General features: G+C 44.1%; 1 protein-coding gene across 1 annotated transcript in view; it reads right to left on the reverse strand.

The window, feature by feature from the left end:
• LOC139278162 (uncharacterized) overlaps positions 1-17,068 on the reverse strand; it is a 327,559-nt gene that overhangs the window by 71,093 nt on the left and 239,398 nt on the right. The window contains exons 6-7 of the mRNA XM_070896817.1: positions 2,796-2,920; positions 492-553 (exon numbers count right to left, since the gene is read on the reverse strand). Coding sequence (XP_070752918.1) covers positions 492-553; positions 2,796-2,920 — 187 coding nt within the window. The remainder of the gene's footprint in view (positions 1-491; positions 554-2,795; positions 2,921-17,068) is intronic.

Here is a 17,068-nt window from a genome sequence, read left to right on the forward strand (position 1 = left end):
GCTCATGGCTCTCGATCTTCCTCCCCTCACTGGCCTCTCCGACCCCTCCCTCCCTCCTCTCTGCTCCCTGGTTGCGGCCTTGTGCCGAAGGCCTATCCGCCTGACAGCCAGCCAATCTTTCAATCTAACTGGCTGTGGCCAGGAAACAGAGACAAATATTTTCATCAGATCTTGCCGTTAAAATTGGCAGGGCCTGAGGAAACGCGCTCTCAATCCAACACCACACCACGCCCCCTCCCCTCCCCCCCCCCACTGAGTTAATATCCAGTCCAATGCTTCGTTATAGGAAGTGAGGAAGAAAATCAAGCTCCATTTGTGTATCATCTAGCAGCCAGTTACAAAGCATTTCTGTTGGAGTCCTACAAGTAGGATACCTGCCAAGCTGATTCAGGAAATTGTCTGAGTTGAGGAGAAGCAATGACTAAAATATAAATAAATATAAATTATTTTTTGTTAGCAGTGAGCATGGAATATGACAAACTTGCACTTACCCAAGGAAAAAGGTGGGAAATAGCTCATCAAGATAGTGTAAGACCAATCGGCTTCAAATTCCCTGTGATTAAAACAATCCTTTTAAAACAGACCATTACAACACTGGCCTGAATCATTGATGTTATGTTGGACTTCTTGAGCAGTACCAATCAGACAGGCATACAACCTTTCTTATTGTAACTTTGGCCAGAATGTTCCATACCTTGGCGGGCCCGGAATCCGTAGAGGATTGTGACCCCGCTGCTGGCTCCATCCTGCTGTACAAAATGAACTTACCTTAATGGGGCCTATTAAGCCCGCCCAGCGCATTACCCGGCCCAATGAGATGGAGCGGGTCTGGTGATGTCATTCATGACGCGTTTTAAGCTGGGATGCTTAAAGAGACCTGGCCACATTAAATGTTAAGTTTAATCTAACATAGTGGGTGTTGAATCTCTACTGTACAATAATATAGTAAGTTATATACGAGTGACACAGAAATATTTAAATAAAATTAAGTAATATGACTCCATCTACAAATACGATCTGGAACATAATTTAAAAAGTACATTATATGTGAAGTTATTGGTGTTTTAGTCACAAAACTAGACTTTTGTATCAGTACAACAAACAACAACTTGTATTTATAGAGCGTATTAACGTAGTGAAACGTCCCAAGATGTTTCACAGGAGTATTATGAGATAAAAAGTTGACACCATGCCACATAAATAGAAATTAACACAGATGACCAAAAGCTTGTTCAAAGAGGTAAGTTTTAAGGAGCGTCTTGAAGGAGGAAAGAGAGATAGAGAGGCGGAGAGGTTCATGGAATAGAGTTCCCGATGATTGAGCACTTATAATCAGGGATGCTCAAGAGGGCAGAATTTGAGGAGTGCAGATATCTTGGGGGGAGGCGGGGGATGGGGGGGGGAGGGTGGGAATTGTGAGGCTGAGCATCAGGGGTGATGGGTGAGTGGGACTATATTGGCTATATTGGCCAGAGCATCACCTACAACGGCTACTCTTCCCATCCCCGCATAATTACCTCTGGTGTCCCCCATGATCTATCCTTGGCCCCCTCCTATTTCTTCTCTACATGTTGCCCTCAACATCATCCGAAAACACAGTGTCAGTTTTCACACATTCGCTGGTGACACCCAGCTCTACCTCACTAGCACTTCTCTCAACTCCTCCTTGGTACTGAAATTGTCAGACTGCTTGCCCGACATCCAGTTCTGGATGAGCAGAACTTTTCTTCAATTGAATATTGCGAACACCGAAGCCATTGTTTTCAGTCCCCGCCACAAACTCCGTTCCCTAGCCACTGACTCTATCCCTCTTCTGTCTGTCTGAACCACACTGTTTGCAACCTTAGCAATATATTTGACCCTGAAATGAGCTTTCGACCACATATCTGCAGCATAACTAAGATCGCCTATTTCCACTTTTGTAACATCGCCCGCCTCCGCCTTTGCCTCAGCTCATCTGCTGCTGAAGCCGTCATCCATGCCTTTGTTACCTCTAGACTTGACTATTCCAACGCACTTCTGGCTGGCCTCCCACATTCTACCCTATATAAACTAGAGGTAATCCAAAACTCAGCGGTCCATGACCTAACGCGCACCAAGTCCCGCTCACCCATCACCCTTGTGCTCGTTGACCGACATTAGCTCCCGGTTAAGCAACACCTCGATTTCAAAATTCTCATCCTTGCTTTCAAATTCCTCCATGGCATTGCCCCATCCTATCTCTGTAATCTCCTCCAGCCCCACAACCCCCCCAAGATGTCTGCACTTCTCTAATTCTGCCCTCTTGAGCATCCCTAATTATAATTGCTCAATGATTGGTGGCCGTGCCTTCTCTGGCCTACGCCCTAAGCCTTGCTTAATCCTCTTTGCCTCTCTTTCCTCCTTCAAAGCTACCTCTTTGACCAAACTTTTGGTCACCTGCCCTAGTTTCTCCTTATGCGCTTGGTGTCAAATTTTTTGTCACATAATTCTCCTATGAAGCACCTTAGGATGTTTCACTATGATAAAGGCGTTATATAAATACAAGTTGTTGTTGTTGGTCTTGCTTGTTAAATCTAAGGGAATTGCTCTAGCGACATTGTGAAGGGACAATATCAAAGAAGATATCAAACAAAGAGCAACAATTCACATGCATTTGCACAGTGATTAACAGAAGGTTAATTGGAGTCTTTGAGCGGCCTTATTTCCAAGAAATGGAAGAAAAAATGTGGAGTGTGTTGTCAGAAGATCTGACAATTGTTTCAGAACATTTGACTTTACGCATCATGAAACAGTAAGGAGGGGGAGATGCTTACTTGAATTTCCTGTTCAACATGACATCATTGCTAAAGCCACAGTGAGTGAAAAATTTGACTGCATTGCTGTCTGCGTGAGTCACAATGGCATCATACTTCCCAACAACTGCAGGATCGCGTAGTATCTACAGAGACAAACACCATAATTCTGGTTACATAATCTTTGCACCATGTCATAACCGTACTTGGACAACTTACTTGTTACTCCTTAGAGTAGCAATGGGTGAAATGTTCACAGAAAACATAAAAGGTAAAGTCAGAAAAGGGTATTTAAAGAAGGATTTACAAAAGGAATCAGCCTTGGCTCACTGGTAGCATTCACGCCTCTGAGTCAACAGATTCTAGATTCAAGCACATAATATCGTTTGACATTTCAGTACAGTACTGAGGGAGTGCTGCTCTGTGAGAGGCACCATCTTTTGGATGAGATGTTGAACCAAAGCCTTATCTACATGCTCAGGTGGTGTAAAAGGTCCCATGGCACTATTTGAAGAAGAGCATTGGAATTCTCCTGCTGTCTTGGTCAACATAGATCCTTCAACCAACATCATCAATACAGTTAAATTGATCAATTATACAACAGCTGTTTGCGGGACCTTGCTGTGCACAGTTGGGTGCTGTGTTTCCCTACATTACTGGGCAGTATTCATAGCAATACTTATTTCTCAACGAACATCACAAACAGATTATCTGGTCATTATTTATTGATGTTTGTGGGACCTTGCTGTGCGCAAATTGGCTGTCTTGTTTCCTACACTACAACAGTGACTGCAGTTCAAAAGTACTTCATTGGCTGCGCAGCATTTTGGGATAAGAACATAAGAAATAGGAGCAGAGGTAGACCATATAGCCTAATGAATATACTCAACGACTGAGCATCCACCGCCCTTTGGGGTAGAGAATTCCAAAGATTCACAACTTTCCTCATCTCAGTATCTCAGTTCTAAATGACCGAACCCTTATCCTGAGACTATGACCCCCAAGTTCAAGACTCTCCAGCCAGGGGAAACAGACTCTCAGCACCTACCCTGTCAAGCCCTAAGAATTGTATACGTTTCAATGAGACCACCAAAACGCCAGAGAATATAGACCCATTCTACTCAATCTCTCTACATAGGACAACCCTCTAAGCTCAGGAATCAATCTAGTGAACCTTTGCTGGAACCCCTCTAAGGCAAGTAAGTATATAGGGGGGCGAATATGCCCTGCACTCCATTTGGGGGCGGTACCTGAGTCGGGGAGGGACCTCCTGCGAAGTCCCACAAAATTGCGGTTACTGCCCCTCACAATGTCGCGCACTCCACTTCCCTTTGGGTCGAGTTCAGGGGAGCTACTGGTGCAGGTTCCGCAGCGCTATGTGGCTTCTTCACGTAGTGCTGATGCGTTTAAACAACCCTCCCCTTCCGTTAAATGGGAGGGCCGCTGCAAACTCTGCAGGCCCTTTGATGGCCTCTACCGGGCCACCAGAGCTGTGTGGTACTGTGGCTGCAGCCTGGCACCCAAAAGGCATGATGGCACAGCGCTCTTCCCTTTTAACTTCTGCCCCGGGAGTGGAGGTCGGTCTGGTTCATGGCATTGTCGCAGGGTGCTGGCCAATTTCTGCAGTGGGGCGGAAAGGTGTTGCTGCGGAAGTCCATATAAATAACATTCAGAGATATTTCCCTGTCCACTTCTTTAGTCCTCCTCAAAAAATTCAATCAGGTTTGTCAGGCATGACCTACCTTTCACAAATCCATGCTGGCTCTCTCTGATCAACTGAAAATTTGAGGTCTTCAGTCACCCTGTCCTTAATTATAGACTCTAGTAATTTCCCGACAACAGATGTTAGGCTAACTGGTCTATAATTCCCTGGTTTCCCTCTCTCAACATTTTTAAATAGTGGAGTGACATGCACAATTTTTCATTCTAAAGGAACGGTTCCTGAACCGAGAGAACTTTGAAAGATTATAGTTAGGGCATCTGCAATGTGCTTATCACTTCCTTTAAAACCCTGGGATGGAAATCATCTGGTCTTGAGGATTTGACACTCTATAGGTCCACCTTTTCCTTATTATCATTGACAATATCACCGCTTTCAGGTTTTGAGGGGCCAACCCTGACTACCCTCTTTTTCCTAATTGTAAAAATTCTTTGTGTTGATTCTGATATCCATTGTAAGTTTCTTTTCAGACTCCCTTTTTGTAGATCTATCTGTTTTGTGACTCTTTGCTGTTCTTTGTATCTTTCCCATTCACCAGGATCTGTGCTATTTTTTATATGCTTTTATCTTTTAGTTTTATGCTGTCCCTTATCTCTTTAGTCAGCCATGGCTTTTTTTGGGGGGAAATAGGGCTCTTGCCCCTCAGGGGTATAAACTGATTCTGTATTACATTAAATTCTTTTTTGAACAAGTCCCACTGATCTTCTGTCGTTTTACCCATTAACAGGTTTTCCTAATTTCCAGTGAACAGTCTCTGTCTCATTCCGTTGAAGTTGGCCTTACCTAAATCTAGAATCTCAGTAGCTGTTTTGTGTTTCTCCCTTTCAAACGCTACATTGAACTCGATCATGTTATGATTGTTATTGGATAAATATTCACACACCTCAATCTGGCTCATTACTCATCATCATCATCATAGGCAGTCCCTCGAAACGAGGATGACTTGCTTCCACGCCAAAAAGGGATGAGTTCACAGGTGCTTCAATGAAGGACCTAATATTCCAGATCCCGAACTACATCTTGAAGGGTGGAAGATGTCTGTGCATGGATTTTTTTAACATGTGGTGGCCGTTGCACACCAGCCATCACACGGGCTTGACAGAGCTAGGTCTTGGTCCAATGACGAGGATTAACCAAGACGACTGGAGACCTGCTCTGCTGCACGGACCTAGTGCACACACATATCGCAGTGTGGGCTGGCCTGCGCTGTCCCTGGGGCCCTGGCCCCAAACTCATGCCTCTCCTGGGCCCCGGTCACATCCCTCCACAATCTCTTGCTTATCATATAAGTGGAACTCATTGCTAAATCTAATATGGCATGCATGCTAACTTTCTTTGATGTGTACAAGGACCCCCAAATCCCTCTGAATAGCAATATTTACTAATCTCTCACCTTAGAAAATATTTTGCTTTTCCATTCTTCCTACCAAAGTGGAAGTTTTCACACCTTCCCCACATTATACTCTATGTCACCTTCTTGCCCAATCACTTAACCGACCTTTATCCCTTTGCAAGTTAAGGTATATAAGTACCAACGATATAGGTAAAAAATGGGATGAGGTGAATTTAGGGAGCAAGGAGTTAAATTAAAAAGTAGGACCTCAAAGGTAGTAATCTCAGGATTGCTACCAGTGCCACGTGCTAGTCAGAGTAGGAATCGCAGGATAGCTCAGATGAATACGTGGCTTGAAGAGTGGTACAGAAGGGAGGGATTCAAATTCCTGGGACATTGGAAACGGTTCTGGGGGAGGTGGGACCAGTTCAAAACGGATGGTCTGCACCTGGGCAGGACTAGAACCAATGTACTAGGGGGAGTGTTTGCTAGTGCTGTTGGGGAGGGTTAAACTAATATGGCAGGGGGATGGGAACCTATGCAGGGAGACAGAGGGAAGTAGAATGGGAGCAGAAGCAAAAGATAGAAAGAAGAAAAGTAAAAGTGGAGGGCAGAGAAACTAAAGGCAAAAATCAAAAAGGGCTATATTACAGCAAAATTCTAAAGGGGCAAAGTGTGTCAAAGAGCTAAGCCTGAAGGCTCTGTGCCTCAATGCGAGGAGTATTCGGAATAAGGTGGATGAATTAACTGCAATTAATGAATATGATATAATTGGCATTACGGAGACATGGCTCCATGATGACCAAGGCTGGGAACTCAACATCCGGGAAATTCAACATTCAGGAAGGATAGACAGAAAGGAAAAGGAGGTGGGGTAGCGTTGCTGGTTAAAGAGGAAATTAACGCAACAGTAAGGAAGGACATTAGCTTGGATGATGTGAAATCTGTATGGGTGGAGCTGTGGAATACCAAAGGGCAGAAAACGCTAGTGGGAGTTGTGTACAGACCACCAAACAGTAGTAGTGAGGTTGGGGACAGCATCAAACAAGAAATTAGGGATGCCTGCAATAAAGGTACAGCAGTTATCATTGGCGACTTTAATCTACATATTGATTGGGATAACCAAACTGGTAGCAATACGGTGGAGGAGGATTTTCTGGAGTGTATTAGGGATGGTTTTCTAGACCAATATGTTGAGGAACCAGCTAGAGGGCTGGCCGTCCTAGACTGGGTGATGTGCAATGAGAAAGGACTAATTAGCAATCATTTGTGCGAGGCCCCTTGGAAAAGAGTGACCATAATATGGTAGAAGTCTTTATTAAGATGGAGAGTGACACAGTTAATTCAGAGACTAGGGTCCTGAATTTAAGGAAAGGTAACTTTGATGGCATGAGAAGTGAATTGGCTAGAATAGATTGACAAATGATACTTAAAGGATTGATTTTGAATAGGCAATGGCAAACATTTAAAGATCACATGGATGAACTTCAACAATTGTACATCCCTGTCTGGAGTAAAAATAAAATGGGGAAGGTGGCTCAACCGTGGCTAACAAGGGAAATTAAGGATAGTGTTAAATCCAAGGAAGAGGCATATCAATTGGCCAGAAAAAGCAGCAAACCTGAGGACTGGGAGAAATTTAGAATTCAGCAGAGGAGGACAAAGGATTTAATTAGGAGGGAGAAAACAGAGTATGAGAGGAAGCTTGCCAGGAACATAAAAACTGACTGCAAAAGCTTTTATAGATATGTGAAGAGAAAAAGAGTAGTGAAGACAAACATAGGTCCCTTGCAGTCAGATTCAGATGAATTTGTAATGGGGAACAAAGTAATGGGAGACCAGTTGAACAAATACTTTGGTTCTGTCTTCATGAAGGAAGACGCAAATAACCTTCCGGAAATACTGGGGGATCGAGGGTCTAGAGAGAAGGAGGAACTGAAGGAAATCCTTATTAGTCGGGAAATTGTGTTAGGGAAATTGATGGAATTGAAGGCCGATAAACCCCCAAGGCCTGTTAGTCTGCATCCTAGAGTACTTAAGGAAGTGGCCCTACAAATAGTGGATGCATTGGTGATCATTTTCCAACAGTCTATCGACTCTGGATCAGTTCCTATGGACTGGTGGGTAGCTAATGTAACACCACTTTTTAAAAAAGGAGGGAGAAAGAAAACGGTAATTATAGGCCAGTTAGCCTGACATTAGTGGTGGGGAAAAAGTTGGAATCAATTATTAAAGATGAAATAGCAGCGCATTTGGAAAGCAGTGACAGGATCGGTCCAAGTCAGCATGGATTTATGAAAGGGAAATCATGCTTGACAAATCTTCTGGAATTTTTTGAGGATGTAACTAGTAGAGTGAACAAGGGAGAACCAGTGGATGTGGTGTATTTGGACTTTCAAAAGGCTTTTGACAAGGTCCCGCACAAGAGATTGGTGTGCAAAATTAAAGCACATGGTATTGGGAGTAATGTACTAACGTGGATAGAGAACTGGTTGGCAGACAGGAAGCAGAGAGTCGGGATAAATGGATCCTTTTCAGAATGGCAGGCAGTGACTAGTGGGGTGCTGCAGGGCTCAGTGCTGGGACCCCAGCTATTTACAATATACATCAATGATTTAGATGAAGGAATTGAGTGCAATATCTCCAAGTTTGCAGATGACACTAAGCTGGGTGGCGGTGTGAGCTGTGAGGAGGATGCTAAGAGGCTGCAGGGTGACTTGGACAGGTTAAGTGAGTGGGCAAATGCATGGCAGATGGTGGATAAATGTGAGGTTATCCACTTTGGGGGCAAAAACACGACGGCAGAATATTATCTGAATGGCGGCAGATTAGGAAAAGGGGAGGTGCAACGAGACCTGGGTGTCATGGTACATCAGTCATTGAAAGTTGGCATGCAGGTACAGCAGACGGTGAAGAAGGCAAATGGTATGTTGGCCTTCATAGCTAGGGGATTTGAGTATAGGAGCAGAAAGGTCTTACTACAGTTGTATAGGGCCTTGGTGAGGCCTCATCTGGAATATTGTGTTCAGTTTTGGTCTCCTAATCTGAGGAAGGACGTTCTTGCTATTGAGGGAGTGCAGCGAAGGTTCACCAGACTGATTCCCGGGATGACAGGACTGACATATGAGGAGAGAATGGATCGACTGGGCCTGCATTCACTGGAATTTAGAAGGATGAGAGGGGATCTCATAGAAACATATAAAATTCTGATGGGACTGGACAGGTTAGATGCAGGAAGAATGTTCCCGATGTTTTGGAAGTCCAGAACCAGAGGACACAGTATAAGGATAAGGGGTAAGCCATTTAGGACTGAGATGAGGAGAAACTTCTTCACTCAAAGAGTTGTTAACCTGTGGAATTCCCGACTGCAGAGAGTCGTCGTTGCCAGTTCATTGGATATATTTAAGAGGGAGTTACATATGGCCCTTATAGCTAAAGGATCAAGGGATATGGAGAGAAAGCAGGAAAGGGGTACTGAGGCGAATGATCAGCAATGATCTTATTGAATGGTGGTGCAGGCTCGAAGGGCCTACTCCTGCACCTATTTTCTATGTTTCTATGTTTCTAAGAGGCAAAATTAAAAAGGATATTATTTTGGCCAGTAAAATTAAGGAAAACCCAAGAGGTTCTATAAATATATTAAGAGTAAGAGGGTAACTAAAGAAAGGGTAGGGCCTATTATAGACTATGTGTGGAGGCAGAAGATGTTGGTAAGGTTCTTAATGAATACTTTGCATCTGTTTTCACAAAGGAAAGGGGCAATGCAGATACTACTATCAAGAAGGAGTGTGATATTCTGGATGAAATAAATATAGTGAGAGAGGAAGTATTAAGGGGTTTAACAGCTTTGAAAGTAGCTAAGTCCCCAGGCCCAGATGAAATGCATCCCAGGCTGTTGAGCAAAGTAAAAGAGGAAATAGCAGAGGCTTTGACCATCATTTTCCAGTCCTCTTTGGATCTGGGCATGGTGCCGGAGGATTGGAGGACTGCTAATGTAGTACCCTTGTTTAAGAAGGGAGAAAGGGATAGGCCGAGTAATTACAGGAAAATCCTGAAAGACAGGATCTGCATTTAGAAAGGCAAGGATTAATTGGGGACAGTCACCATGGATTTGTTGTGGGAAGATCATTTTTTGAGGAGGTAACCAAGAGGGTCGATGAGGGTAGCGCGTACAATGTAGTATATATGGACTTTTGATAAGGTCCCACATGAGAGACTGGTCATGAAGGTTAAAGCCCATGGGATACAGGGCAAAGTGACAAGTTGGATCCAAAATTGGCTTGGAGGTAGGAAGCAAAAGGCAATGATTGATGGATGTTTTTGTGACTGGAAGGATGTTTCCAGTGGGGTTCCGCAGGACTCAGTACTGAGTCCCCTTGCTTTTTGTGGTATATATCAACAATTTAGATTTGAATATAGGGAGTATGATTAAGAAGTTTGCAGACGACACTAAAATTGGCTGTGTGGTTGATAATGAAGAGGAAAGTCAAGGGCTGCAGGAGGATATCAATCTACTAGGGGATTCAATGGTGAGGGGAATAGATAGACGTTTCTGCGGCCGCGTCCGAGACTCCAGGATGGTATGTTGCCTCCCTGGTGCAAGGGTCAAGGATGTCTCGGAGCGGGTGCAGGACATTCTGAAATGGGAGGGAGAACAGCCAGTTGTCGTGGTGCACATTGGTACCAACGACATAGGTAAAAAAAGGGATGAGGTCCTACGAAACGAATTTAAGGAGCTAGGAGCTAAATTAAAAAGTAGGACCTCAAAAGTAGTAATCTCGGGATTGCTACCAGTGCCACGTGATAGTCAGAGTAGGAATCGCAGGATAGCGCAGATGAATACGTGGCTTGAGCAGTGGTGCAGCAGGGAGGGATTCAAATTCCTGGGGCATTGGGACCGGTTCTGGGGGAGGTGGGACCAGTACAAACCGGACGGTCTGCACTTGGGCAGGACCGGAACCAATGTCCTAGGGGGAGTGTTTGCTAATGCTGTTGGGGAGGATTTAAACTAATATGGCAGGGGGATGGGAACCAATGCAGGGAGACAGAGGGAAACAAAAAGGAGGCAAAAGCAAAAGACAGAAAGGAGATGAGGAAAAGTGGAGGGCGGAGAAACCCAAGGCAAAGAACAAAAAGGGCCACTGTACAGCAAAATTCTAAAAGGACAAAGGGTGTTAAAAAAACAAGCCTGAAGGCTTTGTGTCTTAATGCAAGGAGTATCCGCAATAAGGTGGATGAATTAATTGTGCAAATAGATGTTAATAAATATGATGTGATTGGGATTACGGAGACGTGGCTCCAGGATGATCAGGGCTGGGAACTCAACATTCAGGGGTATTCAACATTCAGGAAGGATAGAATAAAAGGAAAAGGAGGTGGGGTAGCATTGTTGGTTAAAGAGGAGATTAATGCAATAGTTAGGAAAGACATTAGCTTGGATGATGTGGAATCTATATGGGTAGAGCTACAGAACACCAAAGGGCAAAAAACGTTAGTAGGAGTTGTGTACAGACCTCCAAACAGTAATAGGGATGTTGGGGAGGGCATCAAACAGGAAATTAGGGGTGCATGCAATAAAGGTGTAGCAGTTATAATGGGTAACTTTAATATGCACATAGATTGGGCTAGCCAAACTGAAGCAATACGGTGGAGGAGGATTTCCTGGAGTGCATAAGGGATGGTTTTCTAGACCAATATGTTGAGGAACCAACTAGGGGGAGGCCATCTTAGACTGGGTGTTGTGTAATGAGAGAGGATTAATTAGCAATCTCATTGTGCGAGGCCCCTTGGGGAAGAGTGACCATAATATGGTGGAATTCTGCATTAGGATGGAGAATGAAACAGTAAATTCAGAGACCATGGTCCAGAACTTAAAGAAGGGTAACTTTGAAGGTATGAGGCGTGAATTGGCTAGGATAGATTGGCGAATGATACTTAGGGGGTTGACTGTGGATGGGCAATGGCAGACATTTAGAGACCGCATGGATGAATTACAACAATTGTACATTCCTGTCTGGCGTAAAAATAAAAAAGGGAAGGTGGCTCAACCGTGGCTATCAAGGGAAATCAGGGATAGTATTAAAGCCAAGGAAGTGGCATACAAATTGGCCAGAAATAGCAGCGAACCTGGGGACTGGGAGAAATTTAGAACTCAGCAGAGGAGGACAAAGGGTTTGATTTGGGCAGGGAAAATGGAGTACGAGAAGAAGCTTGCAGGGAACATTAAGGTGGATTGCAAAAGTTTCTATAGGTATGTAAAGAGAAAAAGGTTAGTAAAGACAAACATAGGTCCCCTGCAGTCAGAATCAGGGGAAGTCATAACGGGGAACAAAGAAATGGCAGACCAATTGAACAAGTACTTTGGTTCGGTATTCACTAAGGAGGATACAAACAACATTCCGGATATAAAAGGGGTCAGAGGGTCTAGTAAGGAGGGGGAACTGAAGGAAATCTTTATTAGTCGGGAAATTGTGTTGGGGAAATTGATGGGATTGAAGGCCGATAAATCCCCAGGGCCTGATGGACTGCATCCCAGAGTACTTAAGGAGGTGGCCTTGGAAATAGCGGATGTATTGACAGTCATTTTCCAACATTCCATTGACTCTGGATCAGTTCCTATGGAGTGGAGGGTAGCCAATGTAACCCCACTTTTTAAAAAAGGAGGGAGAGAGAAAACAGGGAATTATAGACCGGTCAGCCTGACCTCAGTAGTGGGTAAAATGATGGAATCAATTATTAAGGATGTCATAGCAGTGCATCTGGAAAATGGTGACATGATAGGTCCAAGTCAGCATGGATTTGTGAAAAGGAAATCATGCTTGACAAATCTTCTGGAATTTTTTGAGGATGTTTCCAGTAAAGTGGACAAAGGAGAACCAGTTGATGTGGTATATTTGGACTTTCAGAAGGCTTTCGACAAGGTCCCACACAAGAGATTAATGTGCAAAGTTAAAGCACATGGGATTGGGGGTAGTGTGCTGACGTGGATTGAGAACTGGTTGTCAGACAGGAAGCAAAGAGTAGGAGTAAACGGGTACTTTTCAGAATGGCAGGCAGTGACTAGTGGGGTGCCGCAAGGTTCTGTGCTGGGGCCCCAGCTGTTTACATTGTACATTAATGATTTAGACGAGGGGATTAAATGCAGTATCTCCAAATTTGCGGATGACACTAAGTTGGGTGGCAGTGTGAGCTGCGAGGAGGGTGCTATTAGGCTGCAGAGTGACTTGGATAGGTTAGGTGAGTGGGCAAATGCATGGCAGATGAAGTATAACGTGGATAAATGTGAGGTTATCCACTTTGGTGGTAAAAACAGAGAGACAGACTATTATCTGAATGGTGACAGATTAGGAAAAGGGAAGGTGCAACGAGACCTGGGTGTCATGGTACATCAGTCATTGAAGGTTAGCATGCAGGTACAGCAGGCGGTTAAGAAAGCAAATGGCATGTTGGCCTTCATAGCGAGGGGATTTGAGTACAGGGGCAGGGAGGTGTTGCTACAGTTGTACAGGGCCTTGGTGAGGCCACACCTGGAGTATTGTGTACAGTTTTGGTCTCCTAACTTGAGGAAGGACATTCTTGCTATTGAGGGAGTGCAGCGAAGATTCACCAGACTGATTCCCGGGATGGCGGGACTGACCTATCAAGAAAGACTGGATCAACTGGGCTTGTATTCACTGGAGTTCAGAAGAATGAGAGGGGAACTCATAGAAACGTTTAAAATTCTGACGGGTTTAGACAGGTTAGATGCAGGAAGAATGTTCCCAATGTTGGGGAAGTCCAGAACCAGGGGTCACAGTCTGAGGATAAGGGGTAAGCCATTTAGGACCGAGATGAGGAGAAACTTCTTCACCCAGAGAGTGGTGAACCTGTGGAATTCTCTACCACAGAAAGTAGTTGAGGCCAATTCACTAAATATATTCAAAAGGGAGTTAGATGAAGTCCTTACTACTTGGGGGATCAAGGGTTATGGCGAGAAAGCAGGAAGGGGGTACTGTAGTTTCATGTTCAGCCATGAACACATTGAATGGCGGTGCAGGCTAGAAGGGCTGAATGGCCTGCTCCTGCACCTATTTTCTATGTTTCTATGTTTCTACTGGTCAGGCGGGCAGAGCAGTGGCAAATGGAATTTAATTCAGAGAAGTGTGAGGTGATGCACTTTGGGAGGGCTAATAAGGAAAGAATATACACATTAGGCGGTAGGCCACTTAATAGTGTAGATGAACAAAGGGAGCTTGGAGTGCTTGTCCACAGATCCCTGAAAGTAACAGGCCAGATGGATAAAGTGGTTAAGAAGGCATACGGAATGCTTGCCTTTATTGGCTGAGGCATAGAATATAAGAGCAGGGAGATTATGCTTAAATTGTATAATACTTTGGTTAGGCCACAGCTGGAGTACTGCGTGCAGTTCTGATCGCCGTATTATAGGAAGGATGTGATTGCACAAGAGAGGGTGCAAAGAAGTTTTACAAGGATGCTGCCTGGAATGGAGAATCTTCGTTATGAGGACAGATTGGATAGGCTGGGTTTGTTCTCATTGGAACAGAGGAGGTTGAGAGGAGACCTCATTGAGGTGTACAAAATATTGAGGGGCCTGGACATAGTGGATAGTAATGGCCTATTTTCATTGGTGGAGGGGTCTATAATGAGGGGACATAGTTTTAAGGTGGTTGGTGGAAGGTTTAGAGGGGATTTGAGGGGAGGCCTTCTTTACGCAGAGGGTTGTGGGGATCTGGAACTCGTTGCCTGGAAGAGTGGTTTGCTGCAGAAACCCTCACCACATTTAAGAGATGGTTGGATGGGCATTTAAAGTGCAGTAACCTGCATGATTACGGACCTAGAGCTGGTAATTGGGATTAGACTGGATGACCTTTGTTGGACGGCGCAGATATAATAGTAAGTACTGCAGGGAATAGAATACGGCCAGCATGATCTCCTGGACTAGTTTCGATCGCCTGGATGGGTCAGAGAGGAATTTTCCCAGATTTTTTTCTCCCTAAATTGGCCTGGGTTTTTATCTGGTTTTTGCCTCTCTCAGGAGATCACATGGCTTTGTTTGGGGTGGAATGAAGAATGTTTCAGTATAAGGAGTGCCTCAGTTGTGTGAGGCGGACTGGTTGGGCTGGGTGCTCTTTGCCTTTCCGTCATTGTTCATAGATTTATATGTAATATTTAGGGCTGCTGACCAAGGGCCATGCAGCTCTTTGATGGCCTTCTTCTGTGCTGTAAATTTCTATGTTTCTATGTTTTCTGTGTAAACCTCTTTGCATCCTCCTCATAGTTTACTTTCCCACCTAGCTTTGTATCATCAGCCAACTTGGATGTATTACACTCGGTCCCTTAATCTAAGTCATTAATATAGTTTGTAAATAGCTGAGGCCCAAGCACTGATCCTTGCAGCACCCCCTCCTCTCTACCTCCTTTCTTGAACATTTGCTACCTTCCAATCCACAGGGACCATTCTAGAATCTAGGGAATTCTGGAAGATCAAATCCAATGCAACCACTATCACTGTGGCCACCTCTTTTAAAACTCTAGGATGTAAGCCATGAGGTCCAGGGATCTGTCAGCTTTTAGTCCCATTATTTTTCCAGTATTTTTTCTTTGCTAATATTAATAACTTTAAGTTCATCACTCTCATTAGACCCTTCGTTCCTCCACACTTTGAATATGTTCTTTGTGCCCTCTACTGTGAAGACAGAAACAAATATTTGTTTAATGTCTTTGCCATTTTCTTATTCTTCATGATAATTTCTCCTGTCTCAGCCTTTAAGGAACCAACGTTTACTTTCCCTCATATCTTCCCTTTACAATCTGTTTTTATATTTCTTGCTGGTTTGCTGTGATATTCTATTTATTCCCTCTTTATCAATTTCTTGGTCATCCTTTGCTGATTTTTAAAACCTGTCCCATTCATCAGGCTTACTACTTTTTTTGATAACACTGTAAGCTTCTTCTTTTAATCGAATACTATCTTTAACTTCTCTAGTTAGCCATGGCTGTCCCACTTTTCTAATGGACTTTTATTCCTCAAGGGAATGTATATTAATTGGGAATTATGAATTATTTCTTTAAATGTTTGCCATTGTTTGTCTATCGGCATATTTTTAAATCTAATTTCCGAATCTACCTCAGCCAACTCGCTCCTCATACCTGTGCAATTGGCTTTGTTTAAATTTAAGACCCTAGTTTCAGACTTAACCATATCACTCTCAAACTTAATATGAAATTCTATCATATTATGATCACTCTTCCCCAGATAATCCTTTACTATAAAATTACTAATGAACCCTGTTCTCATTACACAATACTAGATCTAAAATAACCTATTCCCTAGTTGGTTCCTTGACATATTGTTCTAGAAAACTGTCCCAAATGCATTCCATGAACTCATCCTCCAAGCTACATTTGTCAATTTGGTTTGCCCAGTCTATATGAAGATTAGAATCCCCCACGATTATTGCATTACCCTTGTTACATTTCCTGAGGTCATGAAAAGCGCTATATAAAAGCAGCTTGTTTTTCAATACTATGTACCATCAGAGGCAAATCATAATTTGGACTCAGCAAATATAGCCATGCCTGACTGCTACCCAACTACAAGATGAGAACTGTCATATTACCACACTATAATTGGCCCGGAAATTGGCTCGGTCCCGGCCTGCAAGACCATCAGCAGGCCGGGGCCATCAGAGGGAGCAGTGAGCGGCGGCATACCACTGTAGGAGGGCGACGGGCTGCGAAGTCAGGTCGCTGATTGCAGTGCGGGCAGGCACAGCAGGAGGGGCGAAGGAGCGGCAAGAATTTGTAGATGGAAGTGACCGGGGCCCAGGAAAGGTGTGAGTCTGGGGCCCAGAAGAGACGAAGGCCCAGGGGCAGCTCGGGCCAGCCCACACTGCGATATGTGTGCGCACTAGGTCCATGCAGCAGAGCTGGTCTCCAGTCGTCTTGGTTAATCCTTGCCACTGGACCAAGAAATAGCTCTGTCAAGCCCGTGTGGTGGTTGGTGTGCAACGGCCACCACACGTTAAAAAAATCCAAGCACAGGCATCTTCTACCCGCCAAGATGTAGTTTGGGATCTGGAATATTAGGTCCTTCATTGAAACACCTGTGAACTCATTCCTTTTTGGCGTGAAAGCAAGTCATCCTCACTTTGAGGGACTGCCAATGATGAATTTAATAAACAGAAACTACCCAAAACAAAATGGCCACAATCAGATTTTGCTAAACACATCCTCACTTCA

This window comes from Pristiophorus japonicus, chromosome 13 (genome assembly GCF_044704955.1).
Source record: "Pristiophorus japonicus isolate sPriJap1 chromosome 13, sPriJap1.hap1, whole genome shotgun sequence".
NCBI classification, from domain to species: Eukaryota; Metazoa; Chordata; class Chondrichthyes; family Pristiophoridae; genus Pristiophorus; species Pristiophorus japonicus.